Source organism: Zootoca vivipara, chromosome 5 (assembly GCF_963506605.1).
Source record: "Zootoca vivipara chromosome 5, rZooViv1.1, whole genome shotgun sequence".
In the NCBI taxonomy this organism is placed as follows: Eukaryota; Metazoa; Chordata; class Lepidosauria; order Squamata; family Lacertidae; genus Zootoca; species Zootoca vivipara.
Window position 1 is genome coordinate 38,977,578 of NC_083280.1, and position 21,785 is coordinate 38,999,362.

Here is a 21,785-nt window from a genome sequence, read left to right on the forward strand (position 1 = left end):
TTCTCTGTGTTAGATAAAGGTTTGAAGGTCAGTCACTCCTTGTTAGCTTGTTTTAATGCAGGGACCAGTGCTAAGCCCCCAGGCCTTAGGCTAAGCAGCACTTCACAAAGACCCAGAGCAGGGGCAAACCAGATGGGAATGGCCTCTCCAACCTGAACACTCAGGCCACTGTCTTTCCCTCTTGCTGCTCCACATTTTTCTCCAATAAAAAGGAAGTGACTCGCATTTACGAATGAGGAATGCAGTGGCTCCCATGCTTCACTTAATTACAGTCACTAATTTCACAATTAATAGAGAAGGGAAAAAATTCCAGCACTCTTTCTAAAATCCCCTAATACGTAGTTCTGAGGATTAGTCATATGTTGTCTGAAACACAGGAGGGAGTGGACAGCCTCCTCTTGCCTTCCCTAAATGATGCCCTGGGGTTGGGGATGTTTATGAAGCAGCCCAGGGGTGAGGATTTACTGGGTGCTGACTGTCACACCTTTTGTGTAATTTGCCTTTAAGCCAGGTCTCACTTCAGCTTTGCTGCCTGTTTACTGTGACAGTAGAGTTCAATGCAAGCCAAAATGTACTACTCAAACTCAGTTTCTCCCTAAGTTCAGATTCCCAATGCTTGATAAAACTATTAGGGTTCTGGAGCATTTTCCATAGTGCTGTGCAATCCATTTTTAAGTAAAGTATTGTCCCATACCTGGCTTCTCCCTTAAAGAACATAGCACTTGGCTGTTAATGAAGGAAAGTGAAGCTTACTGTATATTTTGAGTATGCCTGCAAGTTCAAGTTTGGGCCAGGATCACTAAATATGTAATCCTATACATACTTAACTAGGAGTAAGTTTGGAATTTAATGGGGCTTTCCTCTGAGTAGATATGCATAAGCTTGAACTGTAATTTATTCATATGTTGATGTGAAAGCAGTTAAGGAATACAATAAAAGCACATTTGAAATTGTGATAGTATAGCTGTCAGGGCTTGGTGAATTTCATAACATCCATTTTCTTAAACATCCAAATTTTGGGTTGCACTCCTGATGTTGACTTACACTTCCTTGTTGAGATTGGGTTGCTGAGTATCCTAAACATTTATTGTGCTTCAGGGTGTGGAAGACAATAGATGGAGAAGTTATAGTTTGTACCAGCTCTTCATATGCCTGGCTACTGTTAGGGAACAACCGGGGGGGGGGGTGTTTGTAAAAAGGGTTCACTGCGTTATCCTATTTATCTCTCAGCTACAGTTGCTGGTGTTGCTGGTGTGTGATGTCAAGAAAGCAATTTCTTGTCCCGTGACTCATCTGATCTCTACTTTGGGGGACTTTTTATCTTTACAGGAGCAGGAAGATTCAGATCCGGAACATTCCCCCTCATTTACAGTGGGAGGTAAGCGTACAGAAGGTTTTATTATTTCCTGCTACCTCCTTTCCCACAAGAAAATAAGTATATTTTCTTACTTGTTTACGGCATTTAACCAGGCCACCCAGTAACATGGTTTTCTGGGCAGCTGACAGCATCTAATAAAAAAATAATACAATATTAAAACCACAATATCATAAAAAAGAAATTGCAGCATAAACATTTCCAGGAGAGAGAGAGAGAGAGAAATGTAGTTTTCCCACAAGTATAAAAATACGCAGCATATAATGCAGTGGTTCAAAATGCTTAGATCATGGGTTTTTAAAGGCTTACGACGTATTTGTGCTAAAGTTATCCAGGGTGTTGCAGCAAGTGTCCTCCAGAGAATGAAATTGGCCTTGGCTGCCACTTCTCCATTGACTAGATGTTCTTTAGCTAAATTGGGATTTAGGGTCCAGGTGGCTTTGGCTCGCCAGAAGCAGCTTTGTCATGCTGGTCACATGACCCAGAAGCTGGACGCCGGCTCCCTCGGCCAGTAAAGCGAGATGAGCACCACAACCCCAGAATCGTCCAAGACTGAACCTAATGGTCCGGGGTCCCTTTACCTTTAATCAACAAGGTAGAACATCTGGGCCTAGACAAAAAATTGTGAGCATCATCTGGGGCTTTGTCTGCTCCATTGACACCCTGCACTGGGAAGACCTGGCTACTTCAGCACACATGATAAGGCAGTGTAATGTGAAAGCCCATGGTTCATTAGTCTCAAGGGTTATAGAAAGATTTTTCCAGAATGCATCTTTTTGTTTGGGAAAAAAGCCTTTTGGGGTACAGGAACTTTTGCTGAAGGGGCCTCTTATGCTGATCCTGTCAGGCATGAGGCATAAGCTTGCTTGCTACATGCTGGGTGCAGAGCATCAGGAATGACGGCATGGTGTTAGTTGTTTTTCTTAGTCATCCTCATTCCCACAAGGACGATGACAAGGCTCTGATTAGAAGGCCCCCTTGCTGCTTCAGTACAAAAGTTCATATGACTCACTGGCAGTAAGTCAGGTGGTTGAATTCCTGGTTTCAGGTGTTGGGTGAACAGGACAGCTTAACTTTTTAGTTCTGGGAAGGGTGCTTCCTGACAATCTGTGCCTGTGGCTCTTTAGGAGGGAAGAGTCACACTTTAATGCTTCCTGAAGGTTTACTGCTATGGCTGTTAGCCAAGGGGACTAGGATGCATCTTTGTAGAGCTATATTTCTGCAGCGCACAAAGAGGACCTCTTGTGCCCAATCTCATGCCCTGAAGCAAGACCTCCCATGACTGAATTCACCCCTATGTACAACATGTTGCAATTAGGCCCTCAGTGAGTTATGCTCATGCCAGACTTCCCTGTAGGACAGGAAATAATTTTAGAATAACCTGCCTGGCTGACTTTAAAAAAAGCAAGTTGTTGGTTTCGTTACTAAGTCTCTGAGGCAGCCCCACTCTCCTCTTCGTGCTGCAGCTGAAGTGGAGAACCTGTGGCTCTCCAGATGTTGCAGGATTACAACTTCCATCACCCCTGATCGTTCGCCATGCTGGCTGGGCCTGATGGGAGTTGGAGTCTGATGACCCACAGAGGGCCAGAGATTCCCCATCCCTGTGCTACCAAATACATGTTAGAGCCAAGGACTGATCCACTTCTGATTCTTGGTTAATTTATTGGCCTAGCTGTGACTGATTATTGAGAGAAGTCTAGGACTTTTGGTTAGATTCTGCCTCAGAAAGCCATTACATGCTTTCAACTACACCAAATCCCCTTAAACAAATGTTGGGAATAGTTCTATCTTACAAAGATAAAGGCAAATTATTCAGACATTAATACGGCTCTGAAACACTTGATGAAACAATTGTCTCTTCCCATAGGCTTGTAGCCTAAGAGACATGCATTGTTTGATCACTGGTTTGTTATGATGAGAATGTTCTGAGACAAAATATGTGCCTCATTCATCAAAACTATTTTCCCTCACGTAGTGCATCCTGGTTTCTCTTTCAGGTACTAGATGGTCTTTTAGCTCAGCATGGGACAGTAGAGAATGTGGAACAAGGTAAGGATATGTCTTGCTACTCTCTCTCTTATCATTGGTTTTTATTCAGGCATCTTGAGCCTTTCATATACCGTAGCTTTAAGTGCTTATATATAAATGATTCATTCCACGGGGACTGTTGTACTTATTAAACATCTGCTTCATAGTACTCTGGAGTAATGTGCATACTTACTCTCTACCGTGCAGTAAAATACAGGGACATATTTTAATAGGGTATAAATATGTAACATGTATAGGAAAAAATGTCTTGAAGCACCCCCTAAACATAGAATTATTCTGGACTTCAGGGTAATCACTGAAGAAAAGCTTATCCAGTAGCCATTTCACAAGTTGGCTTTGACACACAGGCATATTGGCACAGGAGAAACACTGCCATGTGTGAAGTGTCTAGCTGTTGGGAGAACACTTATTGAGCTTGTGTGATTGACACCAGATTCAAAGCAAACATACATCCACTTTCTTATCCCCAAATCCTCTGAAGGAGACTCTTGCTGGATGCAAGAGTACTGATTTATCTGACTGCATTTTTAAAAACAGTTGTTATTCTTTCAGGGAGCCGGAGATACTAAAACTCTTGCTTGCTTGCTTCTGCAACAGTGGCAGATCAAATAAACTATTAGGCTTCTTCCTTCAAGCTGCAGGGTTCTGACACTCTCAACATTAAAAACTTCAGGCCAGAAGTCAGAATCTGCGGATGACCACACGCCAAAGATGTTACAAAGACTGATAGTTTCACATTATGACAGCCAAGTGATTTCCACATTCCTGGCCTTTCCCCCCTTTGCTGTCTAGACCACTTAACCACACACAGCTGAGCACATATGTGTATCTGAGAGGATGCAAGAGAATTACTATCTTACTAGTTTTGGAGCATTTAAATTAGTCTAGTTATAGGGAAAATAGAAGGCACACCTGCCCCACAATATGTCACATGCTTGTTTGTGTTTGTTGGAACTTGGGCAGTAGTAGTGCCCTGTATTTGTGTGTGATATTGAGAGTGATCTGTATCTCCTTGGTTTACCTAATACTCATAGTGTCATTCTGCTGAAATATGAAGAAAACTCAGTTGGAGTTCATACATTGGTTCATACAATGGTAGGGTTTTCAGCATAAAACCAGAAGTGCTGGATGTAGAAACAAACCAGAATGAACATGTTCTCCGTGTTGTTATGTTATTACGTATGTCTGATGTGTTTCAGAATTAGAAAATTCCTTCATTGGGAGCAACTTACATTTCTTACGGAAAACTTGCAAAGATAAACCTCCGTAGCTTTCTCCTTTCTTGGTTTCTACTGATTCTAATTCTGAAAAAACACTTTGAGCATAATAAAACATTTGGGTGTTTTTAGAACCTTTTCTCTCTGGGGTTTACAAGACTTCCAGTATAAACCCCTGTTTTGCCTATGAGGTTTTTTTTAGATTTAAAAACTACGCAGTAAATTAGGTTAGTTATCTAGTCACAACTTGCTTCTGTCTTTTCATTCAGCAAATTCTACCCTGACAGACACAATATCCTGTAAATTAAAAGAAATGATTGCCATCACGCTAATCTTTTAAGACGATTAATCTGTGAATGTAACCAACAGTCATGCTAAGTGCTTATCAAAATCATCTCATTAATCAGAAAGCTGATAGAGGGACATGCTGGTTCACAGGATTATTTTAACCCATGACAATAACTGTTCTTGTCATTTATGTGCGTAGAAAGTCACAGGCTAAATTCATCCTGGATATGGTTTTCGTCATGGTGCTGTGAGCTAACTGAAATGTGGGATAGTGGTGGGGTGCCAGAAGCCAAATCCTGGCCACATTCAGCCAATGGCACTGCATCTCCAAATCAGCCTATCATAGACTGGAGTGAAGTTCTGAGTCTCCTACACAGCTGCTGTGGGCTGGAGGTGACGATGTGAGTTTCTTAGGGTGCAAGATTCTCAATATGAAGTTCTAGAAAACATTTTGTATGACAATGAATAATACAGGGGATGGGGTGGAGAGAAACTCAATAAATTAATATGATTCAAAACAGAAGCTCCTCTTGTGATATTCTCCCACATGGTAACCCAAGCATTTGTTTTTCTCTACTCCCCTTCAGTTAATACAGAATCAGAGACAGCAGTTGTCAACGTTACATATGCAACAAAAGAAGAAGCAAAAGTGTAAGTGGCAGTTCTAAGTGTAATTTCTACTCTTTCTTATCTGTTTTTTCTCCTGACAATGTTCTCTGAATTGTCTTCCTTTATTTGCTGCAACAAAACTAGTGTGTGGTACATGATGGCCTAGCTACCACTGTACCAGAAACATCCACCTATCTACCTATCTGTGCTGTTTGAGTGCCAACCAATTAACGGTTTCTCTGAGTAAGAGGGCCAAGCAGAATAGCTACTAAGAAATGGGAGCACCATGTTTGACCGGGATGGGGAAGCTGTGGCCCTACCAGATGTTGCTGCGTTTTAGCTTCGATCAACCCTATCCAATCTGACACTTGGTCAGGAAGATGGAAGTTGTGGTCCAGCAACATCAGAAAGAACACAAAGTTCCCATTAGGGTGATGACTTTTTTACAACCTCATTTCCCTGTATCATAATTTGATGAGCTTTTATTAAAGATTAGATAAAATCTTACTTTCAAAGAGATTTGATTTAAAAAAACCTCACACACAAAATGATTTTTTAAATTTTATTTATCAGTTTTTTGACCATTTTTGAAGTCACTGTAAGCAGATATAAAATTGAACCCAAGCTTTAGAGTCACATATATACAACATTATATAGTGTCATCAAACACACAAGGAAGCTTTTTTTAGTTGCAGTAACAGTATAGACGCCGCTAGAGGACGATGTTTTGCTACCTCTCCTGTAGGTTCTTTTCCCAGCATGCCCGGCAAGGTCTGCTGGCTGAGTTTTGAGGTCCCAAAAAGGGGCTTTTACCTTGCGCAGGTGTGACATTTGTATACCCTATGTTGCTAAGAACACTCCCCATTGTGGAATGTGGTGTTGTGTCCAAATTTGATATGAAATATATATAGAATTGTTAATACAATTTTATGAAATGGTAAAACGGCATACAAAAAAATTAAAAACAGTTTGTGAGAAACCTTTTTTAATATTTCAATGGAATATACCTCATTTTAGTCATTAATAGGCAAAAGTTCATCCATTTGTGCTACAGGAAATAATTTTTGAGAATAATGAAAAAGTCATCACCCTAGTTCCCATCCTTTATGTATGAAATGCCAAATACTTCCAGCAAATGAAAAAGGGGACAATGGATTTGACATTGCTTTGTCCAGTGGAATTTTATTCTAAGGACAGGACTGGAAAGCACCACCTTTGTGCCCATAGAAAAATAGGGTTCCTTTATTTAGTGCACTTAGCTTCAGATAGCAAACAATGTCCACAAAATGCAAATTAATATGGCCCCAATTCAGCTAGCGTTAGTTGTAATTTAAGGTTGCAATCCTAAACTTGCATACAAGTGAGAGAATCCTATTCCACTTAGCAAATTAGGTTGGGCTTCTTAGTAAGCATACTTAGGCCTATGCTGTTGGCCACAATTTTTAACTCTCAAGGCTTTTGGTTGAAGTTAATAGAAATTATTATTAGCTAATTTTGCATTGGTAGTGACATTTTAGTGATTGCTAATCATGTTTGGCATGAATGTGTTTTTCACAAAATATGGACAGTTATATTATCAAGAGTAGACTTCTAATTTTCATAGTTTAGCCTTTTCAGTTGAGTTTTCGGTTTCACAATCCGTTGAATAATAATTCACAGGAATCACTTGCAAGAGCCACAAAACAGAGCAGGGCAGAAGATAGATAAGGATCTACTGATAACTCCCTAGGTGATTTGAAGTAGATCAACAAGGAATTTTGACTCCCATTTTTTTTCACCAATAGTAACAGCATCTAAAAACTCCCCCACCCCAAATGAGGTATCTTCAACCTTTTTAGACTCAGGACCCAAAAATATATTTGGAAAGCCATTTTGTAATCTTCTACCATATAATAAATGGTCATAGTGCTCCTGTTGTGACCCACCAGTTGAAGACCAGCACACCAAATCATACTACTGAAATGAAGAAAGTTTTTTTGGGGGGTGGGGCTGAGAAAATATAAAGAATTGAACCAAGGAATGCTGTTGGATTTTTCTTTAGGGTTAGTTTATTGTCAGGGAGGGAAAAAAATCCCCTTTTTTCTGTTTCAGAGCAATTGAGAAGCTTAGTGGTCACCAGTTTGAGAACCATTCCTTCAAGATTTCCTACATCCCAGACGACGAGGTGAGCTCCCCTCAGCCCCCTCAGAGATCCCGGCGTGGGGGCCACTCTTCCAGGGAGCAGGGCCCCTCCCCTGGGGGCTCCTCGCAGCCCAAACAGCTCGATTTCCCACTACGGATCCTGGTCCCCACGCAATTTGTTGGTGCGATCATAGGAAAGGAGGGCTTGACCATAAAGAACCTTACTAAGCAAACCCAGTCCAAGTAAGTACCACAAATGGTTTAATTTCCTTCCACAGGGGCTCTGTCTGTAGCCTTTATGTCCCTAGTTTGTGATTTTTTTTTCAAGACCAAATGCAGAGCAATGGGCTCTGGTGTGCATTGTGTAGCAAAAGCTTTGTCTCTTGCAGCAAATTTTAACCCCGTGTTGATGTGATTTGTATACCGATGTAGAAGTTGTGGCTTGATAGGTATTACAGCCCTGCAACTGTCTTTTCAGACTCACCCTGTGTTTGCAGAAATTCTGGATAGTTTCACTAACCTGTTTTGTTATGTACTGTCACCCAAGCCCCTTTCCCCAGAGTTTGTTGTTGTTGTTGCTGCTGCTGCTGCTGCTGCTATACCACCAGTGGCTTATAGCTGGTTGCAGCTATTCAGAACCAAATATCTTCTGCATAACTGGGGTGCGAGGGGTATTTATAATACTTTAATCATTTTGTCATCAAATTGCTACTGTAATACTTTTCTGTAAGCTCCTCCATCTCTTCCTGGAATAGTTTAATAACTGTACTCTAACCCTGATCATGTCATTGTGATTTAGCCAGAAAAACATATTGTATGCAACAACATTCTGTGTAGGAGATCATCAAAACCATCAAAAAGTTCAAGTATTTATAAGAAAATATATATGATCCTTTTTTTATATGATCCTAGGGACCCAGGTGGCACTGTGGGTTAAACCACTAAGCCTAGGGCTTGCTGATCAGAAGGTCGGCGGTTCGAATCCCTGTGACGGGGTGAGCTCCCGTTGCTCGGTCCCAGCTCCTGCCAACCTAGCAGTTCGAAAGCGTGTCAAAATGCAAGTAGATAAATAGGAACCGCTACAGTGGGAAGGTAAACGGTGTTTCCATGTGCTGCTCTGGTTTGCCAGAAGTGGCTTTGTCATGCTGGCCACATGACCCGGAAGCTGTATGGCGGCTCCCTTGGCCAATAAAGCGAGATGAGCGCCGCAACCCCAGAGTTGTCCGCGACTGGACCTAATGGTCAGGGGTCCCTTTACCTTTATCTTTACACTTAGTATTGCAATTCAAACTTCAAATCATTTGCCCCCAGTCTTCCTTTTTCTCGGAAGATTATTCTCCGAGTGACACGTTAAACCAAATATTAGTGTCCATTTTTCTACTGTATATCAAAGCTTGTTTTGGCAAGACACTAGGTATAAACCTGTGTGAGATAGAAAGGGCAGGAGTATGCCTGTCCTGATCATAGTTTGAACTTGTTCCGCCTCTGGCTCCAGCAGAAGTAACTGCATCTCTTGTTTGCATAGGGTGCATGTGCATAACATCCCATGCATGCAAACTACATGATAGTGATCCTGGAAATTACTGCATGGCTTGGGCTTATGGTCATTGAGCTTTACGCTTCTTTTGTCTTGTGCAAATATTGCATCCAATGTATGGCAACTTGGTGGACCTAGAAGTGGGACATGCATGCCTGGTGAATGGGTCTGATCCCATCCAGTCTACTCTGCTACATACCTGGGTTCTCCTCCAAACTAGTTCCACATTTGTCATTTTTGGTCAGCAGCTATACCTTTTAAATCAGTGTTAAGCTCCCACGCTACTTTTCTCTTGCCACACTGTAAATAAGGATGCCACATCATAATGGCAGCATCTAGCAGGTCTGCTTAATCCAGCGGTGGAGAACCTTTATCCCTCCAGATGTTGCTGGACTGTTTCTCCCATCATTCCTGACCATCGACCATGTTGTCTGTAGCTGATGGGAGTTGGCGTTCAATGATATCTAGAGGGCCACAAGTTCCCCATACCTCATTGAATCCTTCTAAGTTCCTCATCTCAGAGCCACCACCCACCCCAATATTGAGATGCTATGGCTTCTTTAAATGTGTGATGTTATTATGCATTACGCCCCAGACGAAGGCCCAGCACAAAGGAAACCGGTGCCATGTGAAGGTTAAATGACTCAGTGTGGCAGCTGTTTCTCACAATACAAGACGTTTTGTGTGCATAGATTGGGCTGATCTTTTTGATTTAATTTTACTTATTTATTGGGTAGGCGATCCTCATGGTGGCATGGAGAAAAATTGCCTGGTCTCCAGGATGAGCTGCTACCCACAGACAGCTTGTCTTGCCCACAGGAAGCCATTTACAACAGCCTCCACATAGTGACTGTTTTATGTGCACCAGCCTTCAAAGATGCCTTATAAGATATTGCATTGTTTTCCATTTCTGCAAGGTCACTCACAATCCGAATCTAAATGCTAGCTTGGTTTTTAAATGCATGCAAATTGTGTTAATGTCAAAAGGCCAATGAATTATGTATTTTTAAAGACGTTCTTTGAGTCTGTTTATACATATGATTCTGGGAGCATAAAGGGCCATTGCTGTACTGGCAGCCTAGCTGGTATGGGGTAGAAGCAATTTGGGAAGGTTGTCTGTGGTCTCCCTGACTCTCATCATGATGGTGACTCATGAAACAGCACTCTCACATGGGTGGTGGTGATGATGCAGCTTGTTTGAACTAGTCCTGTGCGTGAATCGAGCATGAAGATGTTGTGGCCCTCCATATGTTCTGGGACTACAATTCTCATCATCCCTGACCATTGGCCATGTTGGCTGGGGCTGGTGGAAACTGGAGTCCAACAACATCAGGAGGGCCACAGTTTCTTCAAACCTTATGTCAATGATTATACCAGTTTTGCTTGCAGCAGGGGCAGGTCATTTTTAAGCTCCTGTATTAGAGTATGTTGAGTATAGCCATGCATGCATATACACTCATGCACTCTGCTTCATTTAAATTTGGTTCCATCCAGAATCCATTTTCAAGGGGTTGGATAGGTGAGTAATCCTCTCTAGAGAACTCGGTCATTCCTGGGAATCTTCCTTTATGGGATCCAGAGCATTATTCCCTGTAAGAAAGGGAGATGTACTGAGCAAGAAATCTAAACTTCTGCAGCTAATCTTTCTTGCTTCTAACATATAATTGTATTAATATTTAAGGTAATACTTTTTTTAGGAAGCACATAATGAAAAGTTTACTGCTTTGTAGCCTTTCGACATCATCTAATGTGTCCAGGAAGATCTGATAATTCAGAAAACAGTGATTTGCATGGCATCCAAACCAGAGAAGCGTTTAGCTGTGATTTTCTTTCACTAATTTTTTTACCCTCACAACAACTGGTGAGTTAGGTTAGTCTGAGAGTGAATTGCCCAGGGTCACTCAATGAGCTTCATTGCTTAATGGAGATTTGAACCCACGTCTCACCAATCATAGTTTGACATTCTAACCACTACACCACTCTTCCTACACTTTGTTGTCTTGGTCTCACATGTTCAAGCTCACATAATCTCATCTCCTTCCTTGACTTCTTGGGTTTGCAGTAAGTGCAAAATTGTGGTTTCTGCTTGCCCTGAAACAGAATTGGAAACCATGGTTTGAAACTGGTTTTTGCGTCATTGGAAGGCAAGTGTATACCTTAATCTGCTGATGTAATGGCAAACAATAGTTTGCTATGAATGTGGCAGTCAGGAAGGGCATCATCATAGCACGAGAGGAAGGAGCACAGGAGCTAGAAGCTTGCTCATGTAATGCTGAACCATGTATAAAAGTGAACCCTAAATCTTAATGCTTTTCTTGAATTATCCTTTATTTATGTTCAGTGCTTGCTTGAAGATGGGTTCCTTGCTGGTAGTTAATCATGTCAAGTAGCCTTGTACACTGTTACATGCAGTTCCTTCGCTGCTTTATTAGGGTGCCAGTTTCAGGCACCTTTCTCTGACCCCTAGCAGATTTCTTTGTATGGGCTCTGTTGCTGCAGGGTAGATATTCATCGGAAGGAAAATGCTGGTGCCGCAGAGAAGCCAATCACCATTCACGCCACCCCAGAGGGGTGTTCAGAAGCATGTCGCATGATACTTGATATTATGCAGAAGGAGGCTGAAGAAACAAAATCGTAAGTATCAGTAGCATTGATAGAGAAAGCAAGAAATGGAACATTTAGCACCTCAAATAGCAAGTCTTGCATGCATGTAACATTGTGCATCGAAGGTTCATACCACACAAATTCACCTTTTAGGGCATACACAAGGCCTTTTCCCTGTTCCACTTCTACAGTCTTACATGGCTGGAATCTCAATCGGTTAGAGGGAGAAGACAAGGAAATACCATCTCAAATTGATCCACATGGAGTAGGGATTCTGTATAGTCTATAAATCTTAATTAATATATGTTTGGGAATTAATACATTGTGTTTTTATTGAGTAAATAAGCATTTCTACCGTACCCTTCCTGCCAACCTAGCAGTTCGAAAGCACGTCAAAATGCAAGTAGATAAATAGGAACCGCTACAGCGGGAAGGTAAACGGCGTTTCCATGTGCTGCTCTGGTTTGCCAGAAGCGGCTTTGTCATGCTGGCCACATGACCTGGAAGCTATACGCCGGCTCCCTCGGCCAATAATGCGAGATGAGCGCGCAACCCCAGAGTCGGTCACGACTGGACCTAATGGTCAGGGGTCCCTTTACCTTTACCTTACCGTACCCTAAGCAGATGCTCCTTGTTTTCCTGAGAATTAGCCTGAAGTTTCTCTACCCAGCCATGACTCAGTGTTAGAACACATGGTTTGCATGAACTAAGGTTCTGGGTTTAATGTACAAGCCCTAGGAGGCAACTCCTAGGTGCTGAGATCCCTTCGCTGCCGCACCCCATAAAATAATTGAGGGGGCTGCCCCCCGCAGTTGACAGCCATTGTCATTCAAATGGTGTGTGTGTGCCGTGTCTCATGATCAGTTTTGTGGGGGTGGGGCTTACCTGCCCCCCTACTTTATTCAAGTTGGCACCCTTGTCTCCCGGCATCTCCAGCTAGAGGATTTTTGACTATAATGTAGTATGACCAGTATAAGATTCTGGAAAGCAGCTCCCAAATGGGCTTTGGGATCGGGCTGCAGCTCAGTGGTTGAGCATTTGCTGTGCAGGCAACAGGTCCCAGATTCAACCCCCAGCATCTCAAGGTAGGGCATGGAGAAACTCCAGTGGCCTGACTTGCTATAAGGCAGTGGTTATGTTGTGTTAGGTGGAGTAATGGACTCCGTTTAAGGCACCTCATATGAAATATATGTAAATACATATGCCTGCACTCAGGCACACATACTAATTTGGTCCAGTGGTGAAGGCCTTAACCCCATTGCTAGCTGAAAGGACTCCTTTGTGTTTTTTAAACCCTCCCTCCCTTTTCATGGAATGGATGAGGTCTTGCTGGATCATGGAACTCCTGGTTATGTAAAGATTGCAGCCAGTGTTTCATTCTACGGCAACTAAATAAATAAAGCCACCATTGGCGTATGTCACCTCCTCTCCCCACCTTCTTTTTTGGCCATTTCTAATTTTAGCACACTGGTTTCATTGTAGACATTTGAGAAGTCATACATCTTTTCACATCCTGCATTGCTAGGCCTGATGAACCGATTTGGCCCATGTTAATAGGCGGCTGGAACCCTTTGACTGATGGATCTCGACAAGTATATGCTTTGTGGTCAAAATCAGGCTAGAGGAAGCAGTTATCTAGCTAGGCTTGCTCGGCAGCAGGGTCCCAAATGCAATAGTTGCAAGGGTGGTCATGCCTTGGGTGTGGGGTTTATGAAGTTTGCTATGCAGATCACATCTATGTCATTGAAAGGCAACTAAAACAATCGTTGCCTTCTGTACACGTCATTACCGCGAACACTGGAAAAATGCACTGAGGAGAGAAATTTAAATACTGCTCTTTCACGGTTTAGCTTCTGATTTTGTACCTGGAAAAACAATGTGTGTGGCCAAGTATTCATGAAGCCCACTGGCTTTGCAAGGACATTGTAAAAGGCTGAAGATAATCATGGTTATCTTGTACAATGCTGGGGTGAAGACTTCGGAGCTGCATCTCTCTGTATTGTTGAAGGGCCCTGTAAGGTCCAGCTAGGGAACTTAGGACTGGGGGGGGGGACTAATGTCACAAAGTGATTTAATGTTTTTTCACATCTTTCAGAGCTGAAGAGATTCCCTTGAAAATCTTAGCACACAATAGCCTAGTTGGGAGATTGATTGGCAAAGAAGGACGAAACTTGAAGAAAATTGAGCAGGACACGGGGACCAAGATCACCATTTCTCCGTAAGTACCGCTTACGGCAGTCAAATTACACTTCTCAATTAGACCAAGGAGAAATTTACAGTATGTACCCGAGCACAAACCCCTTCACCCAAATATTGGGTGGCATCCAATAACCTGCCTCTCTTTGTAACATACAAGCATGAGTAGCTAACGTGGGGCCCTCCAGATGTTTTTGAACAGCAAACCCCATCACTCCTGACTATTGACCATGCTGACTAGGACTGATGGGAGGTGAAGTCCATCAACATCTGGAGGGTACCTTGTTGGATAACTTGGCCTTTTAGCAGTTGAAAAAATCCACCATCAATACCATATACCTGGGTGTCTCTGTGTGTGAAATACTTCCTAATTTGTGGGTGCTGCAGCTAATCCATCTGACGGAGTCGGGTGGTGAGATTGTCCTCTGAACAGTTCGAAGTGAAAAACAAGAGGCTCTTGCGCCCATCTGCGCTCAACCTAAATAACTTGTCTTCCTGATCTGTGTTGTTCTCACCAACAGATTTAACTTTCTGGATTTGCTTTATAAAATTATTATTGCCTAGCCTGTACTGTCAACCACAGGGCACGTTACAAATCCCAGGACATTTGTTCTTCTCCGATTGTCCAGTTTGCAGGATTTAACGATTTATAACCCCGAGAGGACCATCACCGTGAAGGGTAGCATTGAGGCCTGCTCCAATGCTGAGGTGGAGATCATGAACAAGCTTCGGGAAGCCTACGAAAATGACATTGTAGCAGTCAATGTAAGCTCCTGATCCTGCCCTATTTGTGTGTGTGCTTGCTGTGTGAGAATCCTGTGGTCCTGGGGTAAGAGTCCGATAGTCACCATGGGGGCAAGTAAAGATGGAGGTGTGTGAATGCCTTGCCCACCCCAAAGAAAATGCCAGGCACCTTCAGGTCTTACTTCACTGGACAAAAGTTAGGTGGCCCAAACATACAGTTGTTTCCCCCGCCCTCCCTCAGGTTACTTCGTTGTTTCTCATTTCCCCTTGTGTTTCTTTCTAGCAACAAGCCAATCTGATCCCTGGACTTAACCTCAATGCATTGGGCATCTTCTCGACAGGCTTATCCATGCTCCCCTCTGGAGCTGGAGCCCGCAGGCCTGCTGTCACTGCCCCATACAACCCTTTTGCTGTAAGTAGCTGGTGCATCTGCCCTGTTTTGTATGTGCCTCTGCAAATGTACTCTGTGGTGTTGTCCTGCTGCCCTCTAGAGGCAAGGAGGAGACACAACTACCAGTTCCTGCAAGCAGATCTTTGCTTCAAGTGTAGTGTTTTAGAGTGTGCCCTGCTACAGTTTGGGGGAAGCGGGCAGGTGCCATTGCTGGGGCATGGAAGTGAGGTCTTTCGTGGTGACTCATCATGGGAAACTCATCCCTGTGGGCTTTTAAGAAAGTCAGTCTCTCCTTAAATCCTAGGGCAACTTTCAGACAACATCTGCATCCATTTTGTTTCCCCGGTTGGCTGACTTTGCTTACCCTGTTCAGAAAACAAGGACCTTTTAGGGGTTTCTTTTGTGAGTGTGCCAGATATCACAGCCCACACATTTGGCCACAAAAACAGGGTGCTGCATGATGTGACCCTCTTCCTTGTGGTGATAGCTCACCTCTACCCCTCTGTGGTGAGCTAACTTTGGAAACAAACTGCAGAAGGTTTTCTCCATATCTTTGGGAAACAGGGGTGTCCCTAGTATGTAGAAGCAATTTTTTAAACAAAAACTGGGTGGGCCAATTTTGCTCCTAAACTGATAGGCACACCAGACACCCCCCACCCCCAATGGAAACAAGAAGGACCTGGAACGAAACATTGCACCCTCTTCTCACCTACTAATAGGAATGCTCATGGTCAGGCTTTCACCAGCCATTCCACTCCCCTCTGGCCCCGTTTTTAGATTTCCAGCTGACATGTAACATTCTGTGGTGGCCCAGCATGCTCAGTGCTCATTTGGCTGGTTTTTTGCCTCCTTAGGTTTTGAGTTCAAAAAGGACGTTTTTGTACTGCTCTAAACCTCGAGGCTCCTTCCCATGCTTGCCGACTCCTCCCTCTTCTTTCTCTGTGGCTCGGTTTTTGGCTGCAATCCTGTCAGCACTCGCTACCTGAGCTCACAATCAGAAAGGGGGGTGATACTGTTCCATGTCAACTTGGACACAATCTTTACAGTGGAGGCAGTTTGTGAATTTAGCTGAGAATCATCCAAGTCACACTGGAAAGGGATTGATGATGTCAGCATCAAGGGGGCCTTGCAGAAATGCTGGTTACACACACACACACACACACACATACACATACACACATGCCTAGGACATGTGGCCTTCTCCAGCCCCTCCCCACTGACTGTCACTTTCTTTCCTGCCGTAGAGCCACGCGGCATACCTCTCAGGCCTCTATGGAGCCTCGCCGACTGGTGCATACCCGCATCAGCACTCTGTAAGTGCACTGCCCTGCTCTTCCTGGATTCTGGCCTTCCATGCACCTTGCTTTGCAGCACGCCCTGTCTTCTCTGTGATTCTGTTCCCGAACAGTTTTTCTGTACGTTTCTGCCCGCCCAGTTGCACTGGTGACAGTAACACACAGCAAAGCTATCGAGGAGCTTCTACACTGCCCTGCTTCTTACCTTGTAGTCACAGGGAGCCAGGTGCCAAGTCCCCCTCTATTACCTTCTTCGCACGTGTTTTTTCTACCGTGTTGCCACTTACAGCCAAGGATGGGCAACTTGCAAAGCTGCCTTGTACTGTCAGACTATTGGACTGCCTTTGCTCAGTATTGTCTGACTGGCAGTGTCTCAGCAGAGGTTTTCCAAGCTGTCCTACCTGCGATCTTCTTAACAGGAGATGCCAGGGATTGGATCTGGGCGTGTCTGAATAGAAAGCATGTGTTGTTGTCGTTTAGTCGTGTCCGACTCTTCGTGACCCCATGGACCAGAGCACGCCAGGCACTCCTGTCTTCCACTGCCTCCCGCAGTTTGGTCAAACTCATGTTCGTAGCTTCGAGAACACTGTCCAGCCATCTCGTCCTCTGTCGTCCCCTTCTCCTTGTGCCCTCAATCTTTCCCAACATGTAAAAAGCATGTACTCTACAATTAAGCTGTAAGTAGATCTTTGTGCCACGAGCACCTTCACCTAATGTTATGGAGCCATTAAAGGTTGCAGCCCCAATCCATAAAAAGGTGGCAATGCTAATAAGCCTTAGCCTTGCTTGCTTTGTTCCGTATGCTGTATTTTCCTATCCTAGGATACGATATTAAAACAATCCTTGGCAATATTCATCCATGAACCCTACAGTGCCTGGTTCTTCCCTTTCTGCTCTACTCTTGTGCTTTCTTGTGCAGCTTGCCTTCTCTTTCTGATGGTGCTGTGCCAGGGGTGTTTCACCCTAGAAAGGTGAGGCAGTGTGGGCATTGCTCACATGAACAAAAAATGTGTCTGGGGTTAGGAAGCCAAGCCTACTAGCACTCTGCGTTCAATTCTTCATTCCATCAAATTGTAGAGCAGTAAGCTTGGAGGGGGGAGAAAGGTAAATGATGGAGATGCTTATTAGCATTCCTGGATTAATTTTAGCCTCCCGCCTAAAGTGGATGCTTTGACATTTTGGAGGGCGGCATTCCACTTTTTTTTCAAACAGGATTCGGATAAACCCATTCTGGATCACAGGGAGAAAGCAATCAGTACTAAAGCTCTGCAATAAGTCACCTCCTTTTTCTTTTTTCTGTTCTTATGTCTTTCTTTTTTAAAACAAAGTTTGGCTCTCCCCCCACTTCTTGGCCTGAAAACAGGTTCGTTTAGCCATTTATTCCTGCGAGTGACTCTTTGCTGGCTGCCCCATCCTGGGCATGTACTTCTGTGTGTGTAGAAAGAATAAGAAGTGGTCCTTGCACATACATAGAAAACAGCAGCAAAATGCATGTTTAAGTGTGCAATCAAACAGTCCCTATAACTTCCCTGCTTTCTTCTGTTGTTTCCAAAAAGAATGTCACATGTGACTCTTTCATGGTCTACGTCATGCTGTGGAAGGTTTGGAACTGAAAGGGCAAGGGGACATGTCAGTTGAATGGAATCTAAGTTGTACACTAGCACAATATACAAGACTGTAGAATAGCTTTTAAAGTTTATATAGCATGAAAATGATTTACAGTTTCCTTGCATTTTGATTCACGAGGAATTTGTAAAGAGTACTTGAATTTTTGAAATAATTTCAACCTCTAGATGTCTATTTTAAGGTACTGTTTTTACTTTTTTAAAAAAATGTCAGAAAGGAGAAGAAAAACCGATTCCTCTTCAGGCTTTGTGGTCTGCAGAGGGTACTTACTTGGTTGTAGCCTGGGAGGATCTTAGTTAAAATTCCAGTTGAATCATTGTTCTGTAGCTGCCTGCAGCATTGGCTTAAAGTCATGTTTTGTGACTTCGTGCCGAGAGATAATTCGGTACACATTAATTAAATACATTCTGGCAAAACATGTATTGGTACTTAGATAAGAAAATTCTTAACTAAATTTCCCTGTTCCATGAATCCCCTTAGACATAAAGCACTGTCTCATTCAGATAGGCAACCTGTGTTGGTTCTTGGCTCGCAGACGCCTTGTTACTGAGACTCAAGTGGAAATACAAAGCAATAGTTTTATTTCTTTTTGTACCATTACAGTATATATCAGCAATCAAAGGGGTACAGCACCCTTGTATGTTGAAAGAGGGGCAGTCGATTGAGAGAAGATATGACACCACCACACCATGACCATTGTTTTGGCTGGATTTCACTGGCTTTGCCAAAACTCCCACCATTTGCTTTGACCAGATTGCTCTCCCTGGTTTTGCTTGCCCCATTGAACTTGATGAGACCTGCTCCGCAGTGGGCATGTATAGGTTTACACTGTAAATCCAGTGGATTTCAGTAGGTCTTCAGTTGTCTGAATAGTTTGATTTGCATGGTGCTCACTGTATTTAACTCCCAGCCCTTGGTGATAGCTCTCTGCTTTAACTCTTCCTTGCATTCTCCTTTCCTCCTTCTGTCTGAGATTTCCTTGAGAAGTGCTTGTCATTTCACTGCTGGGGTGGATTTTGTCTGTCCTGACCTGAGCCAAGGCTTGCTTCCTTGCTTGCTGCTCTCCACCTTGGGAAAGCGATACAGGTGGGAAAGCTTCATTTTTCTTCCCAATATGCATTTCATGTCCCTTTGCTGTCCACAGCTGCCAGAGCAAGAGGTGGTGAACTTGTTCATCCCAACACAGGCAGTGGGTGCAATTATCGGGAAGAAGGGCCAACACATTAAGCAGCTGGCAAGATTTGCAGGTGCCTCAATCAAGGTAAGAAGCCCACCCACCCCTCGCCCTTTCCTGCATTGCCTCTTTTTGGGTGATCACTCCAGCTCAGAAGCCAAGTGCTGCAGAACTCTGCCTGCCTCCAGCTCTGATTTCTTAAATCCATGGCCAATATTGCCAGGAGCAGTTGTGTGTTAAGACCTTCCTGCAACACAAGCGCTGCCATTAAGTGTTCTACCACCTCTTCATCAATTTTTCTTAACTGCATTCATATTCCATTCTTCCTCCAAATAATTCAAGATAACATTCCAAAAATCTGGTTGAAACAAATTGCCATCAGCAACTGGTGTGTCTGCAAACAAAAGAAGCCCCACTGGATAAGGGGAGGCCGGGGGAGAGTGAGAAAATATGGATCAACAGGAGAGGTGCCCAGCCGCATATCTTGGCTATGGACAGCTCCTCAGAAACCAGTTATCAGTTTAGAAAAGACAGCTGGCTGCACACCCAGGACAGCTGATATATTTGGGAAATGACTCATTAGTGGAGACTGGCTCGTTACTCTTGGGGTTTGCCGATGATTGAGTGGGCCTGACCAGCCCTGCATGACACTAGCAAGTAAAGTTTGGGTTATACATAGTCAATTGGGGAAAGCTCATGTGAATCATTGCATATTGGGGCTTGTATTTTTAGGTGGCAGCCTGCGATATACCCAAACTACTGCTCAAACTATCTGGGTATACACTAGGCTCTAACACTACTACTTGTTTCTATACTATCAGAGGCTGCCTCTCATGTATGTTTCAGGTTTCGGACATGGAAGTGCTTCTGCAGCTCATTCCTGATACTAAAAATGTAACACAGGATGTGTCCCTTAAGGGGACTCTCTTACTAGCACTGAGCCAAAGCGGGATGTGTGCGTGTAATATGCAACCTTTTACACTCTTCATAGTGGTGTTGTGTCCCACTTCCCCATCCCAGTGGTTTCTTGGGTTATGTGCAAATAGTGGTAAAGCATCTGCTAAGATGGGGGGAGGCGTGTAGGTTGTGCAGTGGATCATTTTCTCCTCTTTTTTTAAAGTGCAGACGCTTGAAGGAGGACCTGGCAACACAATCTGCAGCATGCCTCCCCATTGCCTGCTGTAATACTTGGCAAGCGAGGGGAGTTGTGCTGCAGAGAGAGAAATGCATTTTTTCAACAGAAGTTTCAACAACTCTGGCACTGAAACTCTCCTACCAAAAAATCAAACCCTGCTCAAAATGTGGTGCATTACCTTTAAGCTAGGTGCTTTCAAGAACCCAGAGGTGACTGTGAACTAGTCTACAGTATCACAATAATTATAGAGCCCCCAGGTAGCAAGCCTTTGGTATTGTGGAGCCCAGAGTTCATGTGCAGGATCTGTTTTTAGTCTGGAAGCTTTTTAAGTGGATCCTGTAATCTAGGGCTTGTTGCAAAACCTCTGCACCAGGGCCAATGCCACTGGGACAAATTTGCTGGACTGTGTTGTGTTCTCTGTGACTTACAGATTGCACCAGCTGAGAGTCCAGATGCCAGCGAAAGGATGGTTATCATCACTGGGCCTCCAGAAGCACAATTCAAGGTCAGTACGTAGTAATCTTGTGTCATGAAGTGCAAGGCATCAGGGCCTGCTTGTATCAGCTGCTGGAAACATGAGGGAAGCAGCTGTCCAAGAAGGCAAGAGCGGCCAACCCCAACTAAAGCAGCCTGCCAGTAGAGTTCTGCTGTTGCTGCTAACCCGAAATATGGGGAAACAGCCCCACGTTCTTAGCTATCAGCACCACACACTCATACCCACCAGCCTTCCCTTACATATTTCTCCATCTCCAGCAATTGTTTCAAACATACTTTCCAGTAAGTGTGCATAGGATCAAAGCTTAAATTGGCTAGTTCCAAAATAGTTGCCTGAGCACCCCTGTATGTTCATGGTGCTATAATTAGAAGTGCAGTACAAAAGGAGAGGTTGGACTGGAAGGGATTTTACTTTCTCTAAAACTTGGGGAAATAGTCCTATTAAGGAGTAACAGAAGCAGTGCTGTGTGAAAGAAACTTTGAATCCCAACTGGAGAATGCTACCTGCCCCACTACTTCTTAAAACTTGCAGAACTTTACAACTGTTAGTGGCCCTGAAATAAAGAACATATATTAATGTTTTAAAAGCAAACTATTGTTTTTCCCTGCCCCCAAATATAGTCTATTGACATGACAAAGTATGTGCCACCGCTCGTCATTTCAGTTCAGGAGGCTACTGGAGGATTAGACTCACTTTGTGCCTCATCAGCACCCCCCTGCAAAATTCATATATGGCCAGCTCCTATAGAGTGCCATTAGATGAAGGTCCTATTGTGCTAAAGTATGCACATATTTATGCTTTGACTCTTAAGTCAGCTGTTTGAGCAGAACAGCTGCAGCCCAACAGAAGAGGACAACACATGGCCTTGTGCTACCATTAGAATCTAACCCTGTTACTTGTAGCGTCTAAGAGCTGCCCATGCTCTTTT

General features: G+C 43.6%; 1 protein-coding gene across 2 annotated transcripts in view; it reads left to right on the top strand.

Moving 5' to 3' along the window:
- IGF2BP2 (insulin like growth factor 2 mRNA binding protein 2) overlaps window positions 1-21,785 on the top strand; it is a 53,956-nt gene that overhangs the window by 29,413 nt on the left and 2,758 nt on the right. The window contains exons 3-13 of one of the 2 annotated variants that reach the window (XM_035133999.2): window positions 1,330-1,378; window positions 3,373-3,424; window positions 5,517-5,580; window positions 7,630-7,902; window positions 11,696-11,830; window positions 13,896-14,018; window positions 14,626-14,761; window positions 15,024-15,152; window positions 16,376-16,444; window positions 19,197-19,313; window positions 20,792-20,866. In XM_035133999.2, coding sequence (XP_034989890.1) covers window positions 1,330-1,378; window positions 3,373-3,424; window positions 5,517-5,580; window positions 7,630-7,902; window positions 11,696-11,830; window positions 13,896-14,018; window positions 14,626-14,761; window positions 15,024-15,152; window positions 16,376-16,444; window positions 19,197-19,313; window positions 20,792-20,866 — 1,222 coding nt within the window. The remainder of the gene's footprint in view (window positions 1-1,329; window positions 1,379-3,372; window positions 3,425-5,516; window positions 5,581-7,629; window positions 7,903-11,695; window positions 11,831-13,895; window positions 14,019-14,625; window positions 14,762-15,023; window positions 15,153-16,375; window positions 16,445-19,196; window positions 19,314-20,791; window positions 20,867-21,785) is intronic. The other variant, XM_035134000.2, reaches the window with a different exon arrangement.